The sequence below is a fragment of the Crocuta crocuta genome, unplaced genomic scaffold (genome assembly GCF_008692635.1).
Source record: "Crocuta crocuta isolate KB4526 unplaced genomic scaffold, BGI_CrCroc_1.0 scaffold675, whole genome shotgun sequence".
Taxonomy (NCBI): Eukaryota; Metazoa; Chordata; class Mammalia; order Carnivora; family Hyaenidae; genus Crocuta; species Crocuta crocuta.
This window is the reverse complement of record NW_027528796.1, coordinates 3,358,825-3,375,129: the sequence shown is the minus strand read 5'-3', so window position 1 is coordinate 3,375,129 and position 16,305 is coordinate 3,358,825. Positions and strand designations below refer to the sequence as shown.

At 54.8% G+C, this 16,305-nt stretch overlaps 1 protein-coding gene across 2 annotated transcripts in view; it reads left to right on the top strand.

The window, feature by feature from the left end:
- Positions 1-16,305, top strand: part of UBASH3A (ubiquitin associated and SH3 domain containing A) — a 39,540-nt gene extending 23,235 nt beyond the window's left edge. The window contains exons 8-14 of one of the 2 annotated variants that reach the window (XM_077755453.1): positions 2,584-2,683; positions 5,382-5,504; positions 7,094-7,186; positions 9,620-9,764; positions 10,359-10,465; positions 12,836-12,945; positions 15,753-16,305. In XM_077755453.1, coding sequence (XP_077611579.1) covers positions 2,584-2,683; positions 5,382-5,504; positions 7,094-7,186; positions 9,620-9,764; positions 10,359-10,465; positions 12,836-12,945; positions 15,753-15,890 — 816 coding nt within the window. In that variant the 3' untranslated portion in view covers positions 15,891-16,305. The remainder of the gene's footprint in view (positions 1-2,583; positions 2,684-5,381; positions 5,505-7,093; positions 7,187-9,619; positions 9,765-10,358; positions 10,466-12,835; positions 12,946-15,752) is intronic. The other variant, XM_077755454.1, reaches the window with a different exon arrangement.

Sequence of the window (16,305 nt, the reverse complement as noted above, 5' to 3'; positions counted from 1 at the left end):
CATATGGGCCTGAGCTAAGGGTCTTGATAAGAAAAGTCCTGGGGCCCCAAATCTAATCCCAGCAGCAGCTAGGAGAGAGAGAAATGGGATCTGACCCACAGGGAAGACGATAACCCACAGATAACACAGAGGATGAGGCTGTGTGAGCGTCAGGGCAGAGGCTGAAGTGTCTCAGCCAAAGCCAGGGATTGCTGGGACCCCAGGAGCTGAGAAAGCCAGGAGGGATCATCCCCAGAACCTCAGAGGGAGCACGGCCCTGCTGACACTGTGATTCCAGAATTCTAGCCTCCAAACTCTGTCCTTTGCTTTAAGCCCCCAGGTGGTTGAGCACTGGGCCTCCACTGGGGGACCTCATGTCTAAAGAGGCAACATGGTCCTGGGTCCCCAGGCCCCAGAAGCAAGGTCATTCCACTCCCTGTGGACCTCGCACTTTTTCTTAATACGCCTGTTGCAAAACTCTGCATTTCGAAGTTCAAATGCTGCAAATTCAAACCCGCAGCCCAAAGCATCGACAGCACTTGGAGCAGACCAAGGCTGGGAGCCCTGTGTGTCTTGTAATCTGCCTGCAGAGCAGCCCTTGACAGGGGGCAGGGGATGAGATATTTTGAGGTTCATTCTCCTGGAGAAAGGCATCCTGGTGCACATAGGCATCAACCATACTTCACAGGACAAACTCCCCTTTGGTGCTCTGCCCAAGAAGGTGGGCGTTTTTCTCCAGAACCGAACATCTGCACCCTGTATTAAGAGGCCATCATAATATTAGCTTTGCTTTAACCATATGTCCATTTTGGAGAATGGGCCCGGAGGCCCTGAGAACCTGTGCATGGAAACATGGAATGCTCCACCGGCTCCCAAGCACCACATTTCACGCACACATCAGAATGCAGCCAGACCGGCGGAGAATGGCCGGCGGGTTAAGCCGCAGGAGACTCTGCACGGATCCGGACTTCACGAGGGACCAGAGGGTCTGGCGGGAGCTGTCCGTGGTACTGGCCCCAAGACCACTGAGAGGCCGATCCTTCTAGCACATCCCAACGCGCGGTGCCGCTTTACCCTGCTGACAAACTCAGAAGTGCCGAGGCAGGCAGCTAGCTGGCACAGTCCTTCCGGGCTCCACTCTGTTTGCAGAATCAAATCCGAAAGGGAATGGTCAGTAGTATTGGCTGGGGTATAGATGTGTCGCTGTCTCCCCAGGGTGCTGGGTGTCCAAGGTATCTGCATTTTCCATCCTAGGATTTGGAGGAAATCAGAGCAGGACCGGGGGCTGGTGATGGGGGTCCATGCTGCGGACGGCCATGTCTTGCACCGCCCTGCCCTTACCCCACTCAGCAGCAGAAACAAGCACAATATCAGCTCCTTCATTTTCATCCCTAAGCCCAGCCTCAAACTGCTATGAGGCCAAAGATGGGGAGCGGGAGGAAAGGATCCATCTGTGGGAAAGGAACTGGGAAAGGACGAGCTGACCACCAGCTAGAGCTGCCTGCCCAGATGCCCTTCCCGTTCTGGCCATCACCAGTGAGCTTGGCTGGTCCACCCCTGGTGAGCTTGGCCAGTCCATCCTGGTGACCTTGGCCCATCCATCCCCAGTGACCTTGGCCCTCCATCCCTGGTGACCTTGGCTCCAGGCATGACCAAGTTCCATGTCCTAGCTGAAGTCCCCAAGTCCCCCTGCTGTGGCAGCCACTGTCGACGCTGCCTCTCATCTTCTTCTGTGACTCATCTTTCCGTGTTTGCCCCTTGGTCCCAATGAGATCCAAAGGTCCCTAGGTCGGGTATTTGTGAACTGAAGCTTGTGTCCTAGCCTCTGACATTCATGTTCCCAATATGCTAGGCCCCAGGGATGCTGACAGCAGTATCTATATAGAGATAAAATACACAATATCTATTATATGATAATATGTATGTATAGATATAAAATGTCCTAAGAAGTCACTATGGAGGGATGTTCTGGTCTGAATGTTTGCATCCCCCCCAAAATTCGTATGTTGAAATCCTAACTGTCAATGTACTAGCATTAAGAGGTGGGGCCTCTGCGACTCGATTAAGTAAGGGGAGGTGGAGCCTTCACGATGGGATTAGTGCCCTGATACAAGAGACCCCGTGGAGATCCCCTGCCCCTTCCCCCACATGGGGACTCAGCAAGAAGTCGGCCCAGAAGATCATCAGGCATCCTGATGTCAGATTTGCAGACTTCAGAACTGTAGGAAATAAGCATCTGTTGCTTATGAGCCCCCAGACTGTGGTGTTCTGTTACAGCAGCCCATAGGGGCAAGGGGTAAGGACTTGGAAGAAACAGAAAGGTAGACAAGTTGATGTATGGTATGAGTTATTCCTGTTGGTTTTCTTTCCCTTTATAATGTCATAATGCCCAGGAAATAGAAAGTCACCAGAAATTAAAGAGAGTTCCACCTTCAATTCCCAATCTTCTTTCATTGCAATGACTTTAGTGAAATGGGCTATGGTCCCTGAGCAAGGACGTGACTCCATTTCTAGTGACCTGTCGGATGACAAGGGGAAGTGTCCATTGAGTAAGTCTAAAAATGGGGATGTTAACTTGCCCATGTCTGTGCTCCTCCATCTCAGGCCACGATAGCGAGAAAGAGTGTGTTGGTGGTACGCCATGGGGAGAGAGTGGATCAAATCTTCGGGAAGTCGTGGCTGCAGCAGTGCTCCACTCCTGATGGTAGGTAATGTCCTGGCAGAATCTAAACCCAGAAAGTAGACAGATCTAACAAATGACATTTCCTGAGCCCAGTGCCCTGTGGCACCATTCTTCAGAGTGACTGTGGATAGACAATGGGAGGGGTACGTGCTACATCTTTCTCCAGAGACATTCTATACACGCACTGAGTGTGTATGCCATCTGTGAGTGTCTTACCACAAATACTTTGTGGAAGATGGGGGAATGGCTCTCAACAGTAAGCAACCAGCTGGTGTGACACACGGACAGTCATCTTGATTCTGGACGCACACACATGGCAGTTGATTAGTGAGCTCAGCAGTGACCTGACAGCATGTCACTGTGACCTGCGGTCTCTGAACCCTCAGCTGCCGGCACAGCCCTATCTCAGTCTCATTTTACTGAATCTCTCTGAGATAATCTCTGCTGCTGCGGTCACTTCCCTGCAATGCTGAGCTATGCTACTCAACTGAGGGACATATTTTGAACGTGTGTCTTGCTTACCCCAAGTTCACCCCGCTGGATGCCAGGAATGAAGGACAGTGCTTGAAAATACAGCCCACCCACAATGATGCGCATCTATACCAATGCACATCCCTGAGTGGAAAGCCCAGCTTGACCATGTCTGACCCGCGGATGATTGTATAACTGAGGATATTGAATGAACATAGTGATAAAATCCATTCACAGTAACTGCGCTAGCTAAGCTCTTTCGGAATTCCTCTAGGAGCCCAGCAAGATGAGAAAAGGGGGAAATGAGTAGGGAAAACCACTGGCGGATGACCAGCAGGCACCAGGAAAATTCTGAACGGATTACATCATGGCCAAACATGTCTACGAGACGCTGCGGAAGTGATGCTGTGCCTGTCTCTCTAAACAAGATCAGCCACAGACACAAAGGCTCAGGAAAAAAACAAGAGGATGGTAGGTGGCTCTGAGGGTAAACTGACATTCGGACGTGCCGTGAGAAGAAAGTTCCTTGTAATACAACAATTATTGAAACCGCAGATTGAAATGGCACACCACTGCAGTGTGCGTGTGGTCGTGTGGTGCGGGAACCGACGCAAAACAGCCAACACCAAAACTAGTCGTTGGACGTCATGGAAAGAGGTAGAATATTGGTCATCCAGACAAAAGGCTGAGCCACCTACCCAAAGACGCTGGGTATTCCCAGCTGGAAGGAGGCTCCTGATGGCTCTTTCCACAAGGCAGAGCAGCCCTTGATAAAGCGAATACTGACAGTCTAATTTGTCCGAACTTTGCGTATTACATTGTTTAATCAATTACAATGGGGTGTTCGGGGGGTGCTGCCAGCCTCTCCTCGGACCCCAGCTTTCCTTCTCGTTTCTGCTCACTTCTGGCCCAAGTACGCACTCCTCATATGGCCCCTCATTTCTCAGTGATGTTGGCCAGGTGACCTCCCCATCTCTACGCCATCAGACCCTAACTTTGCTCCAGATGCTTATCTTCTTCTGAGCCCCACTCTTTGCCACTCACAGAGAGGATCCCAACAAGGACAAAAGACCTCCGAGGGAACAGGTTAACGCTTTCTGAGAATACAACACCGTCAATGGACCTTCTCTTGGAAGAAAACAAACACCATTTTCCCCAGCAAACACAAGATATGTTTTGGCATTTAATGAAGGCCTTTCATCAAACACAGTCTCTGCCAATGGAAATGCCAAGGAGGGAGCTTCCTGCATGGAAGCAAGGCATTCAAAGTAGCCTCTCTATGTTCGTGAAGGGCTGGGAGGCCGTGCAGAGGGCTGGGCTGGCACGCTCGGGCAGGGCTAGTGACCCGGCCACCCCAGGACATGCAGCCGGTCTCAGGAAAGGAGGCTGGGCTACTAGAAACACCAGCAGCCGGGAGGTCTGGGGTTGCTTGGGGGGATGTGAGGGCATAGTGTCCTCCGCAGGGGCAATCAATAACCCAATATGAGGTCAAGCCTACCACTTAGCAACCACTTCCCCTGAGCCCGACGCTGGGATCCGGGCATCACGGCACTGATTCACTGTAACAGCTCTATTCATTTCCCCCTTTCGCTCATAAGGGAGAGTAAGTCACTTGCATCTAATCACATAAAACTGGTAACCAGTGATGCCAGGATATGCAGCAGACTGTCAGATCATAGAGCTCAAGGTCAAAGTCAGAGTAAGCCTTTTGCAGCCTCTGGTTGGAGGGTTGAGGGGGAGGCCGCGCAGACCCACCTCATGGTGGGTGCCATCCAGGCACACCTCAGCAACTGACTGAATAACGAGTAATGAAGGAATATTCGGGCCATATGCACTCGGTCCCCGAAGACAATATGATGCACTGCCAGCTACAAGGATAGATAGAATTTCACCTCCGTAATTAATGTGAACTTGAGATGTCTACCAAGTTAAGCTCAAACAGTAATGGAGACACTCCGTGCTTAATCAGGAAAATTGTATGGAGTGAATCTTCCTGAGGTGTCCTCAGGGGACGAAGAGGCTCTCGTGCTTCCTGGGGCTAACATCTGTATCTTCTGCATTTGAAGAGATGTGTGCACAGCAGAGCAGAATATCTCTCCAGTTGAATCCACATCACAGAGCACCTCTAAGAAAAAACACAGATGACAATTTAAATGATAACCCTGCTTCCTGTGGGTCTTGATCTTGTGGGGGTTAAACATGCACTAAGTTGATGGACCTGAATGCCTGGTGCTTATTTATGTTTTAGGGAAATACTACCGGCCAGACCTGAACTTCCCCTGCAGTCTGCCCAGAAGAAGCAATGGAATCAAAGACTTTGAAAATGATCCTCCATTATCATCGTGTGGAATTTTCCAGTCCCGAATGGCAGGTATGTTTGGGGATCATTCTAGCAGGAATAGTAACAATAATCACAGCCAAGATGATCACAAACACATCCAGAGCCCTTGCCACCTGCCCGCCAAAGTCCGTGTTAGCATTATCCCCATTCTGCTGAGGAGGTGGCTGAGGCACAGAGGTTAAGTATGTTGCACAAGGTCACACAGCTAGTAAGTGCAAGTGCAGGGGTTTGACCCAGGATGGATAGCTGGGGAAGTCGGAAGAAATGAAAGATACAAGAGAAGGGAGGAAAATCAACGACCACTGTGTACACTAAAAATGAAAAAAAAAAGGACACGTCCTCTTTGATTTTATTTCAAAGTCCGTTGGTCGGGGCTTACGCTTTACGTCTGGGGTTCTGGTCCCGCGTGATTGACTTTGGGGAGCAAAAGAAGCCAATGGATTCATCTGGTCTCCATTCTATGAATTGAGAAACTGGAATCAAAAAACGAGGGATGTGTGTGTGTGTGCGCACGGCTGGTTACAGGGAGGAGCTCGGGGTCTGTGAAGGGGCGTCCGTGTGGGTGGTTGTTGGCCTCTGCACTCGTTTCCGGGGGCCGCCCTAACGAGGTACCACAGGTGGAGTGGCTTCCTCGGCAGAGATGTGCTCTCTCGCGGCTCTGGAAGCCAGGAGTCTGAGTTCCTCCTGAGGCTGTGAGGACGTCTGCTCCGGGCCCCTGCCCTGGGCATATAGACGCCACCTTCTCCTCTTCACGTCACCTCCCTCTGTGTCCGCCATGTCTGTGTCCAAACTGCCCCCTTTGAGAAGGATGCCGGTCAGATTGGCCTAGAGCCCCCCAGTGACCACCTGACACGGGGCCCAAAATAGGTCATACCTGAGTAACTGAGGGTGAGGAGCCCTGCAGGTGAATTTGGGGGGTGCAGTCCAGCCCATGACAGCCCCCTCTACAGCCTCACCAGCTTTGGAACCGTGCATTTCCTAACAAGGCCTCCTTCTTTCACAAGGACCAAGGCCCCTAATTTTCTGAGAGGAAATGTGCGCTCCAGGCTCGTCCCTCTCTGCTCGGGATCTCACAGCCTGAAATGCAGCTGTCAGCTGGGCTGAGCTCCCATCCAGAACCTCTTGGAAGCAGTTCTAGTTTCTCCCAAAAGGCTGTTGGGGGAACTCCGTTCCCTGCAGTCGTGGGGCTGAAGCCCTGGTTCCCTTGCTGGCCATCAGCAAAGGGCTTTTCTCAGCACCCAGTGCCCCCATGCTCCTTGCCATGCAGTCCCTTCCATCTCTGGGGCCAGAGATAAGGAATGTCTTGCATGTGGAATCCCCTTACCTTTGAATCTCTTTGCTTTTTTTCTGTGACAGCCAGAGATAAATGTCTGCTTTGAATGGGCTCACCTGGATGAGTCAGGCATACCTGTAATTATCTCGCTTCTGTCACATGACACAACACATTCACATTCACAGCCTCCAGCCACTCACGGGGACCATACAGGTGTGTGCACGGGGGGCTGGAAGTCTCGGGCCATTTAAGATCCTGCCTGCCTCAGGTAGTGAGCCAACCGTCAGAGTCTCCCCCAGGAGAGGCTGCAGTTTTGAAGAGACGTTTTCCACCTGCTGTTTTCCAGGGGAAGCACTACTGGAAAGTGGCATCAGAATCACCTCCGTCTTCACCTCCCCAGCCCTCCGCTGTGTGCAGACAGCCAGACACATCCTCGAAGGTTGGTGAGAACGCCAGTGAGCATCTCAGGTGGCCTTGACCTCATGGTTATTCTCCAAAGACGGGAGGGAAGGGGACGGGGGTAAGAAGCAGATGAGTGCCTCTGAGAGCTGTCAGCAGGCACTGAGCCCGTCAGCATTCCTGGAATGCCACGATTGTGATGGAGTGCCGCGAGGCTGTCGTCACACCGTCCACCTGCATCTGCCCGTGTCTGCCGTGTGTTTTTTTTAATGTTTATTTAAAAAAGAGAGAGAGGGAGCAGGGGAAGGGCAGAGAGAAAGAGAAAGAGAGGATCCCAAGCAGGCTCTAAACTGTTACTGCATAGCCTCACACGGGGCTCGAACCCATGAACTGTGATATCATGACCTGAGCCTAAGTTGGACACTTAACTGACAGAGTCCCCAGGCGCCTGGGCCATGTTTTGTTTGGTTTTGTTTTGTTTTTAAACAACATCTGAGGAGGGGTTTCAAAAGCCCAGAGCTGGGAACAGCCGTGGCTCCTTCTGAGGGCAAAGCTCAGGGCTCTTGCCAGGGCGAGGGGAGCTGTCCAGCACCACCACCCACTGATGTCCCTCGGGAAGCCCCCAGACCATCTTTCGCTGCTTCTGCCTACAGGAAAAAGAAAGTTCCTTCCGGAGAAGTGAGGCTTGGGGGCCTTGGTTCTGCATCTGCTGCTGGACCCCTGCCCTGCCCTCTTTGGGGGGCAGGGAGGATGTGATGTAGTCGGCAGCGCAGAAGCACGGCCAAAGCCCCACAACGATGGGACAGAGGACGTGGACACAAACACAGCAGATGTGCAGATGTGGAGGAGGGGGCTTGCCTCTACTTTCCCAGAGACAGCGGGGGTCAGGCCACCAGCTGGCAGTGAGAAAGGGAAGGCCTTCTGGAGGTTCGGGGCGCACGGAAGGCATGGCCTGCCTATCAGAGAGATGGAGGATGGCCACTGGGCAGGGGGAAGAGCCCACGGAGGTCAGTGAGCTTGACTTCACGTGGAGACCCAGCCACGACTGGGCCTGGGGCCTTCTCGCAGGTGCGGACATGGAGGGGCAGGTGGAGAGCAGACCTAATGACGGGCGGGCTCGGCTAGTGAAATAAAAAGTTCTGAGGAACGTTCTCTGGTGATGAGAGCATCAACGTCTCTAATATGATCTCTCATGGTCTACATGCAGTGCATCCTTATTAATTATCATGATGCCACCAAAGTCCAAGTTTATAAATCCTGTGTCGTTCAGGAAAATGAGGACACTCAACCTTCTTCATAAGTCCTGGAACAGGACTGACCTGTTTTCAGACTGACATCTGAGAGCTTACACGTGACCATTAATTTCACTGTCTGTATGGACCATTTCCCAAAGTGTGACCCACAGAACAAAGGCAAGATGGCACCACAGATGGAGTGGCCAAGCCCATTTGGGAACCTCTCCAACTGTTCCCTCGAGTGACCTATTCACACTGGACCCGGGCCCTTCGTGGGCCGGGGGTAGGGGTGGGGGCACTCAGGAACCTGGTTAGACCCTGTGACTCCCTTTCGTGAATGTGCCTTGGCAAAGGAACTTGCTCCATGGACCTGGAATACATTTTGGGAACTGATTTCATTTCCAGCATTGGAGCTTAATGACATTTTCTCCACTTCAGATAAAAAACATTCAGGTCTTTTTTCCCCTCCTCAAAGAGGTGGCCTTACGCTATAGGTGTTCTCTTAGTCGAGGTATGAAGTGCTTGGGAAGGGTAGCTGGGGGAAGTCTGGGTGTTCTGAGACACGGCTCCCCCACCCTTCACCTTCTCCTCAGTCTGCATGTCCGTCAGGATGGTGCCTCCGTGTGACCACCGTGTTCCTCGATTGGCTGAGTCTTTTCCACAGATCACTGGGTTGGTCAACATGGTGCACTCTCGCTCGTGACCAAGGACGAGGCCCAGTGCTGTCGTGGCTGTAGAGTTATATGGGACCGCCAGGGTGAGCGCCAGGGTGAGCCCACCGATGACCCCATCTTGCAGCCCAGGCAGACTCTGTCCCCTTCTGCATGGATAGGCGCTGCTGCTCCTCAGATGCCTTTCAACCATCTGGTGGGTTCTGTCTCAGAAACAGCACAACAGGGGCACCTGGGTGGCCCAGTCGGTCAAGTGTCTGACTCTTGATTTCAGCTCAGGTCATGATCTCATGGTTTGTGAGTTCAAGCCCCAAGTCATGTTCTGTGCTGACAGCTTGGAGCCTGCTTGGGGTCTCTCTCTCCCTCTCTCTTTCTTTCTCAAAATAAATAAATAAACTTTAAAAAAAGAAATAGCATGGCTGTAAGTAATCAGAGAACAATATTTGTCAAGAAAAAAAAACTCAACATTTTTTTTTAAAGTATTATTTAAGTGTAAGAAGAGACTCACTTACCTAAAGCCAAAACAGACACTGAAGATTACAAACGCTTGTATTCTGTTGGATCCAGAGCTCAAACTGGAGAAAAAAATTAAGATAAGAGTGGAACCCGGCATCTTCGAATGGACAAAATGGGAGTCCGGCAAAACCACCCCAACCCTCATGACCCTGGACGAGCTGAAAGAGGCGGATTTCAACGTCAGCATGGATTACAGGTAGGCCACCGCCTCCCCATCTTCCGGGGCCGGGTGTGGGGGGGCTGCCTTCCCAGCTCTTGCTCAAGAAGAAACATTCACAACAGTGTTAAAGACCGTAAGGAAGACGGTATTCTGGGGACCACTGCACGGGGGGGTTGTGACCAGGGACCAGGACTGGACTCGGCTCTGAATGTAATGAGGNGTGGGCGTGAGCGGGCATCACCAGCAGGGACAGGGAGGCAGAGTCTGCTCAGGATTCAAGTGGGAGCAGATATCAAGGGTGGGGCGTCTGGCTCCCCTGCGTCAGCAGGCGTCTTGCTAAAATGGACTCTGTACAGTTGAAGCCTGAAGCCTGAGACCGGCCCCATGAGACGGGCGGGAGGAGCCTGGTGGGGTGTGGCCCGGGAGACACGGTTTGTCATTCTCTGCCGACTTTGCCATCACGGACCTTCCTGGTGTTCAGTGGGAGTACTTGCTGGAGATGGCACGTCGGCCCTCGGCCAGTTTGGGGCCCATAGCAGAGGGTCACTGGGGACCTCGAGCCCTGCCCTGCTGGGAGGGCTTCTCCCCCGGCTGAGCACACGGCAAGCCCATACCCCCTCTCCTCCCCAGACCTGCGTTTCCCCTCGCCTCCCTCCTGCCGGCCGAGAGCTATGACGAGTATGTGAACAGGTGTGCGGTGAGCGTCGGATGGATCACCAGCACCTGCCCACAGGACGGTAAGGGTCCCCCCGCCCCCCAGCCCCCAGCCCTGGGGATGACAGCCCCCCAGGGAGGGGGGGCCTTTCCTCCACAGTGGAAACTGGCCATGTTTTTGAGTCTAGGAAAGCCCCAACCTCGTTGACCCCCCCTTCCCAACCAACAATGTCACACAGAGGCCTCCGCAGTAACAGGGTGCGTAGACACCTGTCACCGCCCTGGGGGTCCCGATTCTGTCACTGAGAGACGACGGGATCCAGGATGGCAGGGTCCCACAAACCACTCGCGTCTGCTTCCAGGAAACAAGGCAGAATGGAACAGCCAGATGTCAGGTCACATCCGAACAAAACCTCTGTACGGTTGAGACCATTAGAGAAACCTGAATACGAGTCTAAATGTGGAATCTGAATGTGGAAGCACCTGAGAAACTGTGTGAATTCTGTTAGGTGTAACAGTGGCGGGCTGGGTGTGGCGGGGTGCGAAGTGGAGGGGGGCAGACTGAGGTATGTTCTGTGAAATGGCGGCACGGCTAGGTAGTAGGGGAGGGGGGAGTAGCTCACGGACGGCGCACGATGTGCAAATGTCACACCATCGCGGCCCCAAGACGCATTAGGCCCCCAGGGGCCTATCTGGGTATATTTGAAAACATCCATAGTGAAACCCTTTAGAATTTTAAGTTAGCACGTGTACACGTATACGTGAACATCAGTGATGCGTCAGAGACCAAATAAAACGTCGTGGGGAAAACCCAAGGGAAGAGGGCGCGCGCGCTACCCTGGAAGAGTTTGGATATTGTTGGGGAAGGAGGCGCGACATCTAGAATCTTGGGAACCTTGAATAGCACGAGGAGGAGCCTCCGAGGCAGAGAGAGACCACCAGGCTCACTTCCCCGCCGGGTTCTGCCCGTCCCTCATCCCGCTGACTCGGGGCAGCAGCGTCTGCTGACCGGAAGACCGTCCTCGCTCTCAGGGAAGAGCTGAGCACCAGCCTCCCCGCACATCCTGTGGGAAGAGACCCAAGCCTGCCGTGCCAGCTCCCCCAGACACAGCCGGCCACGCGGCTGCTTTACAAATGGCCTCTGTTGACCAGCTGGCACCCTGGGAAATATGCTTCCAGAAACCACACCTGCAGCCCAGGACGGAAGATGACATTAGAGCCTTTCGCTGTGTGACGCGGGGCCCATCCTCAGGTGGCCACCGTCCAGCTGCTCCAGTTCAAGCCTCCGTCCTGAGCTGGATTTCTGTGTCCACGGGATGCTCTGCCCTTCTGAGAACCCCTCCCCGACCCCCGTTACAGGGGTGAGGGCTTCCAGGACAGGGATGGGGATCTGCTCTCTCAGCTCCAGCGCCCACTGAAGGGGACGTTTGGTGCTGCTCACCGCAGGGGACACAGCCCATCCGTCCCCAGTGCCGCACGTGTGTCAGAGGCTGTCAGGGACAGGACAAGTCAGATTTGGAAGGTGAGCGGTGCCGGAGAAGGGACACCGTGAGGCACATGGGAGTGTGACAGGTGTGGCCGCAGCGGAGGAAGAAGGAGACTCCAGGCGGGCTGGAGGGTGAGCGCCAACGCCTCCCGGCCCCCAGCAGACGTTATCTGCGAACTGCTCACCGTCCTGGGCAGCCTGGTGTCACCTCCAAGCACACCTGTGACCTTGAAGCCCAGAGGACGGGAGCCCGCATGCCCACGGCCCCCGAGCACAGGGAGCACAGGCTCAGAGTCCAAGCTGCGCGTCTGCCTCCCAGCCGGCGCCCCAGCCGGCCCGGCACCCTGACATCGGAGGCCAGAGAGGCAAGTGTGGAATTAAGAGGAAATAGCCCAGGACGAGTGCATCAGGGCTCCGGTCGTGCTGAAGTTACAGCACGAAGAATTGTTCTGTGTCAGAGCCTCCAGGGGGAGCTCGCCACCCGACTCCCTCCTCCTGGTGGATCCCGTGGGCCCGGCCACAGCTCCTCGTGGACCCGCGAGGCTGGCCCAGCCCCCTCCCCCAGGCTGTGCCTGATCCCCAAGGCAGTAACGCCACCGGAGGGAGCCTCGGGACGTCGTTATTGAAGCGAGAGGCATCAGTGGGCTCGTGGCAGCCACTGGGCTGTTGACTCGGCCTGGGTGGCAGCCACCACATCCTGCAAGAGGTGGCGGCTTGGATCACGGCGCAGTCCCATCCGCGAAGCTGGCGGCAGGCGCTGCAGCCCCCAGACGGTGCCCGAGGACGGATGCCCCAGGGACCGTGCGCACCCGCGGGGGAGCTGTAACCCGGGGTTACCGGCCGCGTGGCTTCCTGCCCGGGCTCCCTCCAGGTTTTCTGTGCACCGTGGGGTTGTTCTGCCCGCCGACCTTGGGGACCCTCGTTCTCATGTGCCTCCTCTGACCCCGAGGTGTCCTTTTCTGTACAGTGGGTGTCATCCTGATTGTGAGCCACGGCTCGGCGCTGGACTCCTGCACCCGCCCGCTTTTGAGGCTGCCCCCCCGGGATAGCAGAGACTTCGCCCAGATGGTGAGAAAGGTATGTGCCATGAAGTCAAGCCCCCCGAGCACACAGGGTCATCACTCTCCCTTCCCAGAAGGAAAGCAGGCATCCAGATGACCCAGGGCAGCAGGGACACCCCCAACCCACCACCCGGTCTCCTGAGAATGTGCGCGCCTGCTCTTACGCAAGGGGCAGCCCTGGGCAGGGGCTGACAGGAGCGGTTTGTCATCGTTTTCATCATTAGGGCAACTTCGGCCATTTGTTGCCCAGATACTATGAAAAATAAAACACAGGCAGCCCCTGTAGTTGCCCAGATGGTCCAGCGAGGCGTAAGCCATGCGGACAGAAGGAGAAAGGGCAACTGCGGGTCTGGCCTGCTCTGGGGACACGGCGGCGGCTGCAGGACAGAAAGGAACCCCCCCTTCTTGCCTTTGGAGTCAGCCCACCACGGATCACAAGCACCTGCGGTCATGGCCAGCACGTCCGGGGCTGCTTGGGGCTCTGCAAACACTCACAGGAAAAGCTAACAGGTGACGGACGTGTAGAGAAGGGTAGCAAGTAGTTTGCACTGACCTGCTGACCATCACCCAGTGAAATGGCTCAAGGCAGGCGACCTGGGGGCCCAGACACACCCCCTGCTTCTGCCCCCCAAACCTACTCAGGGCCTGACTTGTCCCTGTCCTTGGCCTTTTTATCAAACTAATTGGCTCCCTTGAGTCAGGGAGTAGGGTGGCATAGATGGCACCTATAGTGGGAGACGTGTCCCTGAGCTGGTTCCTCTGTGCAAAATCGTCACAGGACCGGGACGGCCACAGCTCGTTTGCAGAGGAGCGGTCCTGGGCCCCGCCTAGCCAACCTGGGCTCTGTGCCTAAGCAAAGGCCTGGGCTTTCGGACCACCCCCCGCCAGCCAGAGAAAGCCGGGTGCTCCCTCACGTGGGGGGCGTGTCAGAGAGCACTCCCCGCGTGCACCCTCTCTCCTCCCGTTCTCTAGACCTGAGTGGAAGCCCCCCAGGGGGTCCCCAAGGTGGGGTTTCCCAACTGTGACCCAGATTTTCCTGAGTCCTTGTGGGTCCTGGGCCGCCCACTGACCTCTCTCTGAATACAGGGCTCAAGGCCACGCTGGGTGAGGATGGATTTTTCTGGGTGTTTTCCTGGTTGGTCCCCCCACATTTGCTCCCCAGCTGTTGTGCTAGCTCCTGCAGAAGGCCCTGTCCACCTCCCGTGTGCTCTGTGCTGCACGCTCCGGCCCCACGCCCCTCCCCCCTGCACCTCCCGTGTGCTCCGTGCTGCACGCTCCTGCCCTGCACCCCTCCCCCCTGCAGAAGGCCCTGTCCACCTCCCGTGTGCTCCGTGCTGCACGGTCTTGGTCCCACACCCCCTCCTGGGGCTCCCAGTCAGCCCCACAGTGGCCACGATGCACATGCCAGGTGCTGACAGTTAAATGTTGAGGCTGTTCCAAAACCCTGTTAGTCTTCGTAGCCAAATTTCCACCCACTCCCCTGACCCTTGGCCAGCCTTGAACTTCCAAATTCCTACAACATTCTTATCCTGACAGTGTGGTGTCCACCGCACCCCATCCCCAAAGAAGCTGGACTTGCCTGTGCACAGCAGAAATTTTGCAAGGGGCTCCGTGGAGCCACGGGCCTTCAAATCAAGGACAGATGGAAACAGACTGTTCACGACCTTTCCCTTGTCCGTCCCATCATGCTGCCTCCCCATGCACACACACATGCACTCATACACACATAATACACACATACACACACATATGAACATGCAGACACACGAGTGTACACTTGCACAATATATACACGCACACATATGCATGCATGCACACACATACATGCCTGCACACAAACACACATATACGCATAGGTGCACACATGCACACACATACACACATATATACAGGCATATGTGCATGCACATATGCAAATGTGCACACACATACACGCATGCGCGTACATGTGTGTACAAGTGCGTGTACATACATGCATTCACACGTGCACTCACACATGCATGCATAAGTGTGCTTGTACATGTACATGTGTGTGTACACACCTGTACATGCACTCACACGTGTGTATACTCACATGTGCACGTGTGTGCACACAAGTACACATGCCCATACAGATACATGTGTGTGCAGGTATGCACACATGTGCATGCACATGTACACACAGGCACAGTCTCTCTAAGTGGGAGAGAGTCATCCTGAGTCAGCACCATCCTCCATGTAGACCCCCCCCTCCGCACGTTGGAATTTCTGCAAATTTTGTCTCACCAAGAAATTTCTGGACATCAAAAGAGAGAGGAAAAACAGGACAGCAAAACATGCAAACAAACAAACAAAAGCCTTAAACACAAAGATCTATATAAACACATTCATCTTACAGATGAAGAGACTAAGGTCTAAAGTCTCACTTTGCGGGGTGTTTTCTGGGGTCTGAAAACAATGCCTGTGTCTTTTTGTGATGCCAAAGTTGAGAATGTAAGTCACTCTTGAAGCCGTAGCCTGGGCTTCTCAGCCTGGGCGCTGCTGAGCCCCGGGCCGGGTGCTTCTGTGCCCCGGGGCGTCCCGGTGCCAACACACTGCCGGTGCGACCAGCGATGACGTCTGCAGACCTGGCCCCGGTCCATGGGAGCGAGGGGCGCGATCCCCACTGGCGCCGCTGTGTGAGATGCCAGCATCATGTTTAAGGCCGCGGGGCCCGCCAGGGCCCATCGTGCCCACCTGCCCACCTGCCCGGCCCAGCAGGGCCTGAACGTTGGCTTTAGAGCGACCGTAAGCTCGACCGACCTCGTGTAAGATATTAATAAGTGATTGAAAACTCTGTCCTAGATTCCTTCTCTGGGTATGTGCTTCTGCGAAGAAAATAAAGAGGAAGGGAAGTGGGAGCTGGTGAACCCTCCTGTGAAGACGCTGACCCACGGCTCAAACTCCGCGTTTAACTGGACAAACTGGATCCCCGGCAGCTGAGAGACTCGCGCGCGCTCTGCGCGGCTCCGCGCCGAGGAGGCAAAGCTCTTGGCGGGGTCCGGGCAACGCTGGCGCTTGAGGGCGTCCTACGCCCCCTCGACGTGATTTGCAGCCGCACAAGACGCACTTTCACCTCCCAGGATGTTCGCCCACCCGCTGCCACTTTTGTAGCCGCCACCAGTGGCCCTCTGTCCCGCGAGCTCAGACCCAGTGAGGCGTGGGCATGCCGCGCGGCCCGGAGGGAAGCCAGCCACTGCGACCCACCACAGAGGACAGAAGGCCGTGCCCGCTGTGGCTCGTGGGTTCTGATGAGTCTCGTTCCCATCGTTCTCCCGGGTCTGTTTCAACGCCCTTTTGGCTACACCCACACAGGCCAAAAGGGACACAATAGTCAATAAAATCTCTTGAGAAACCA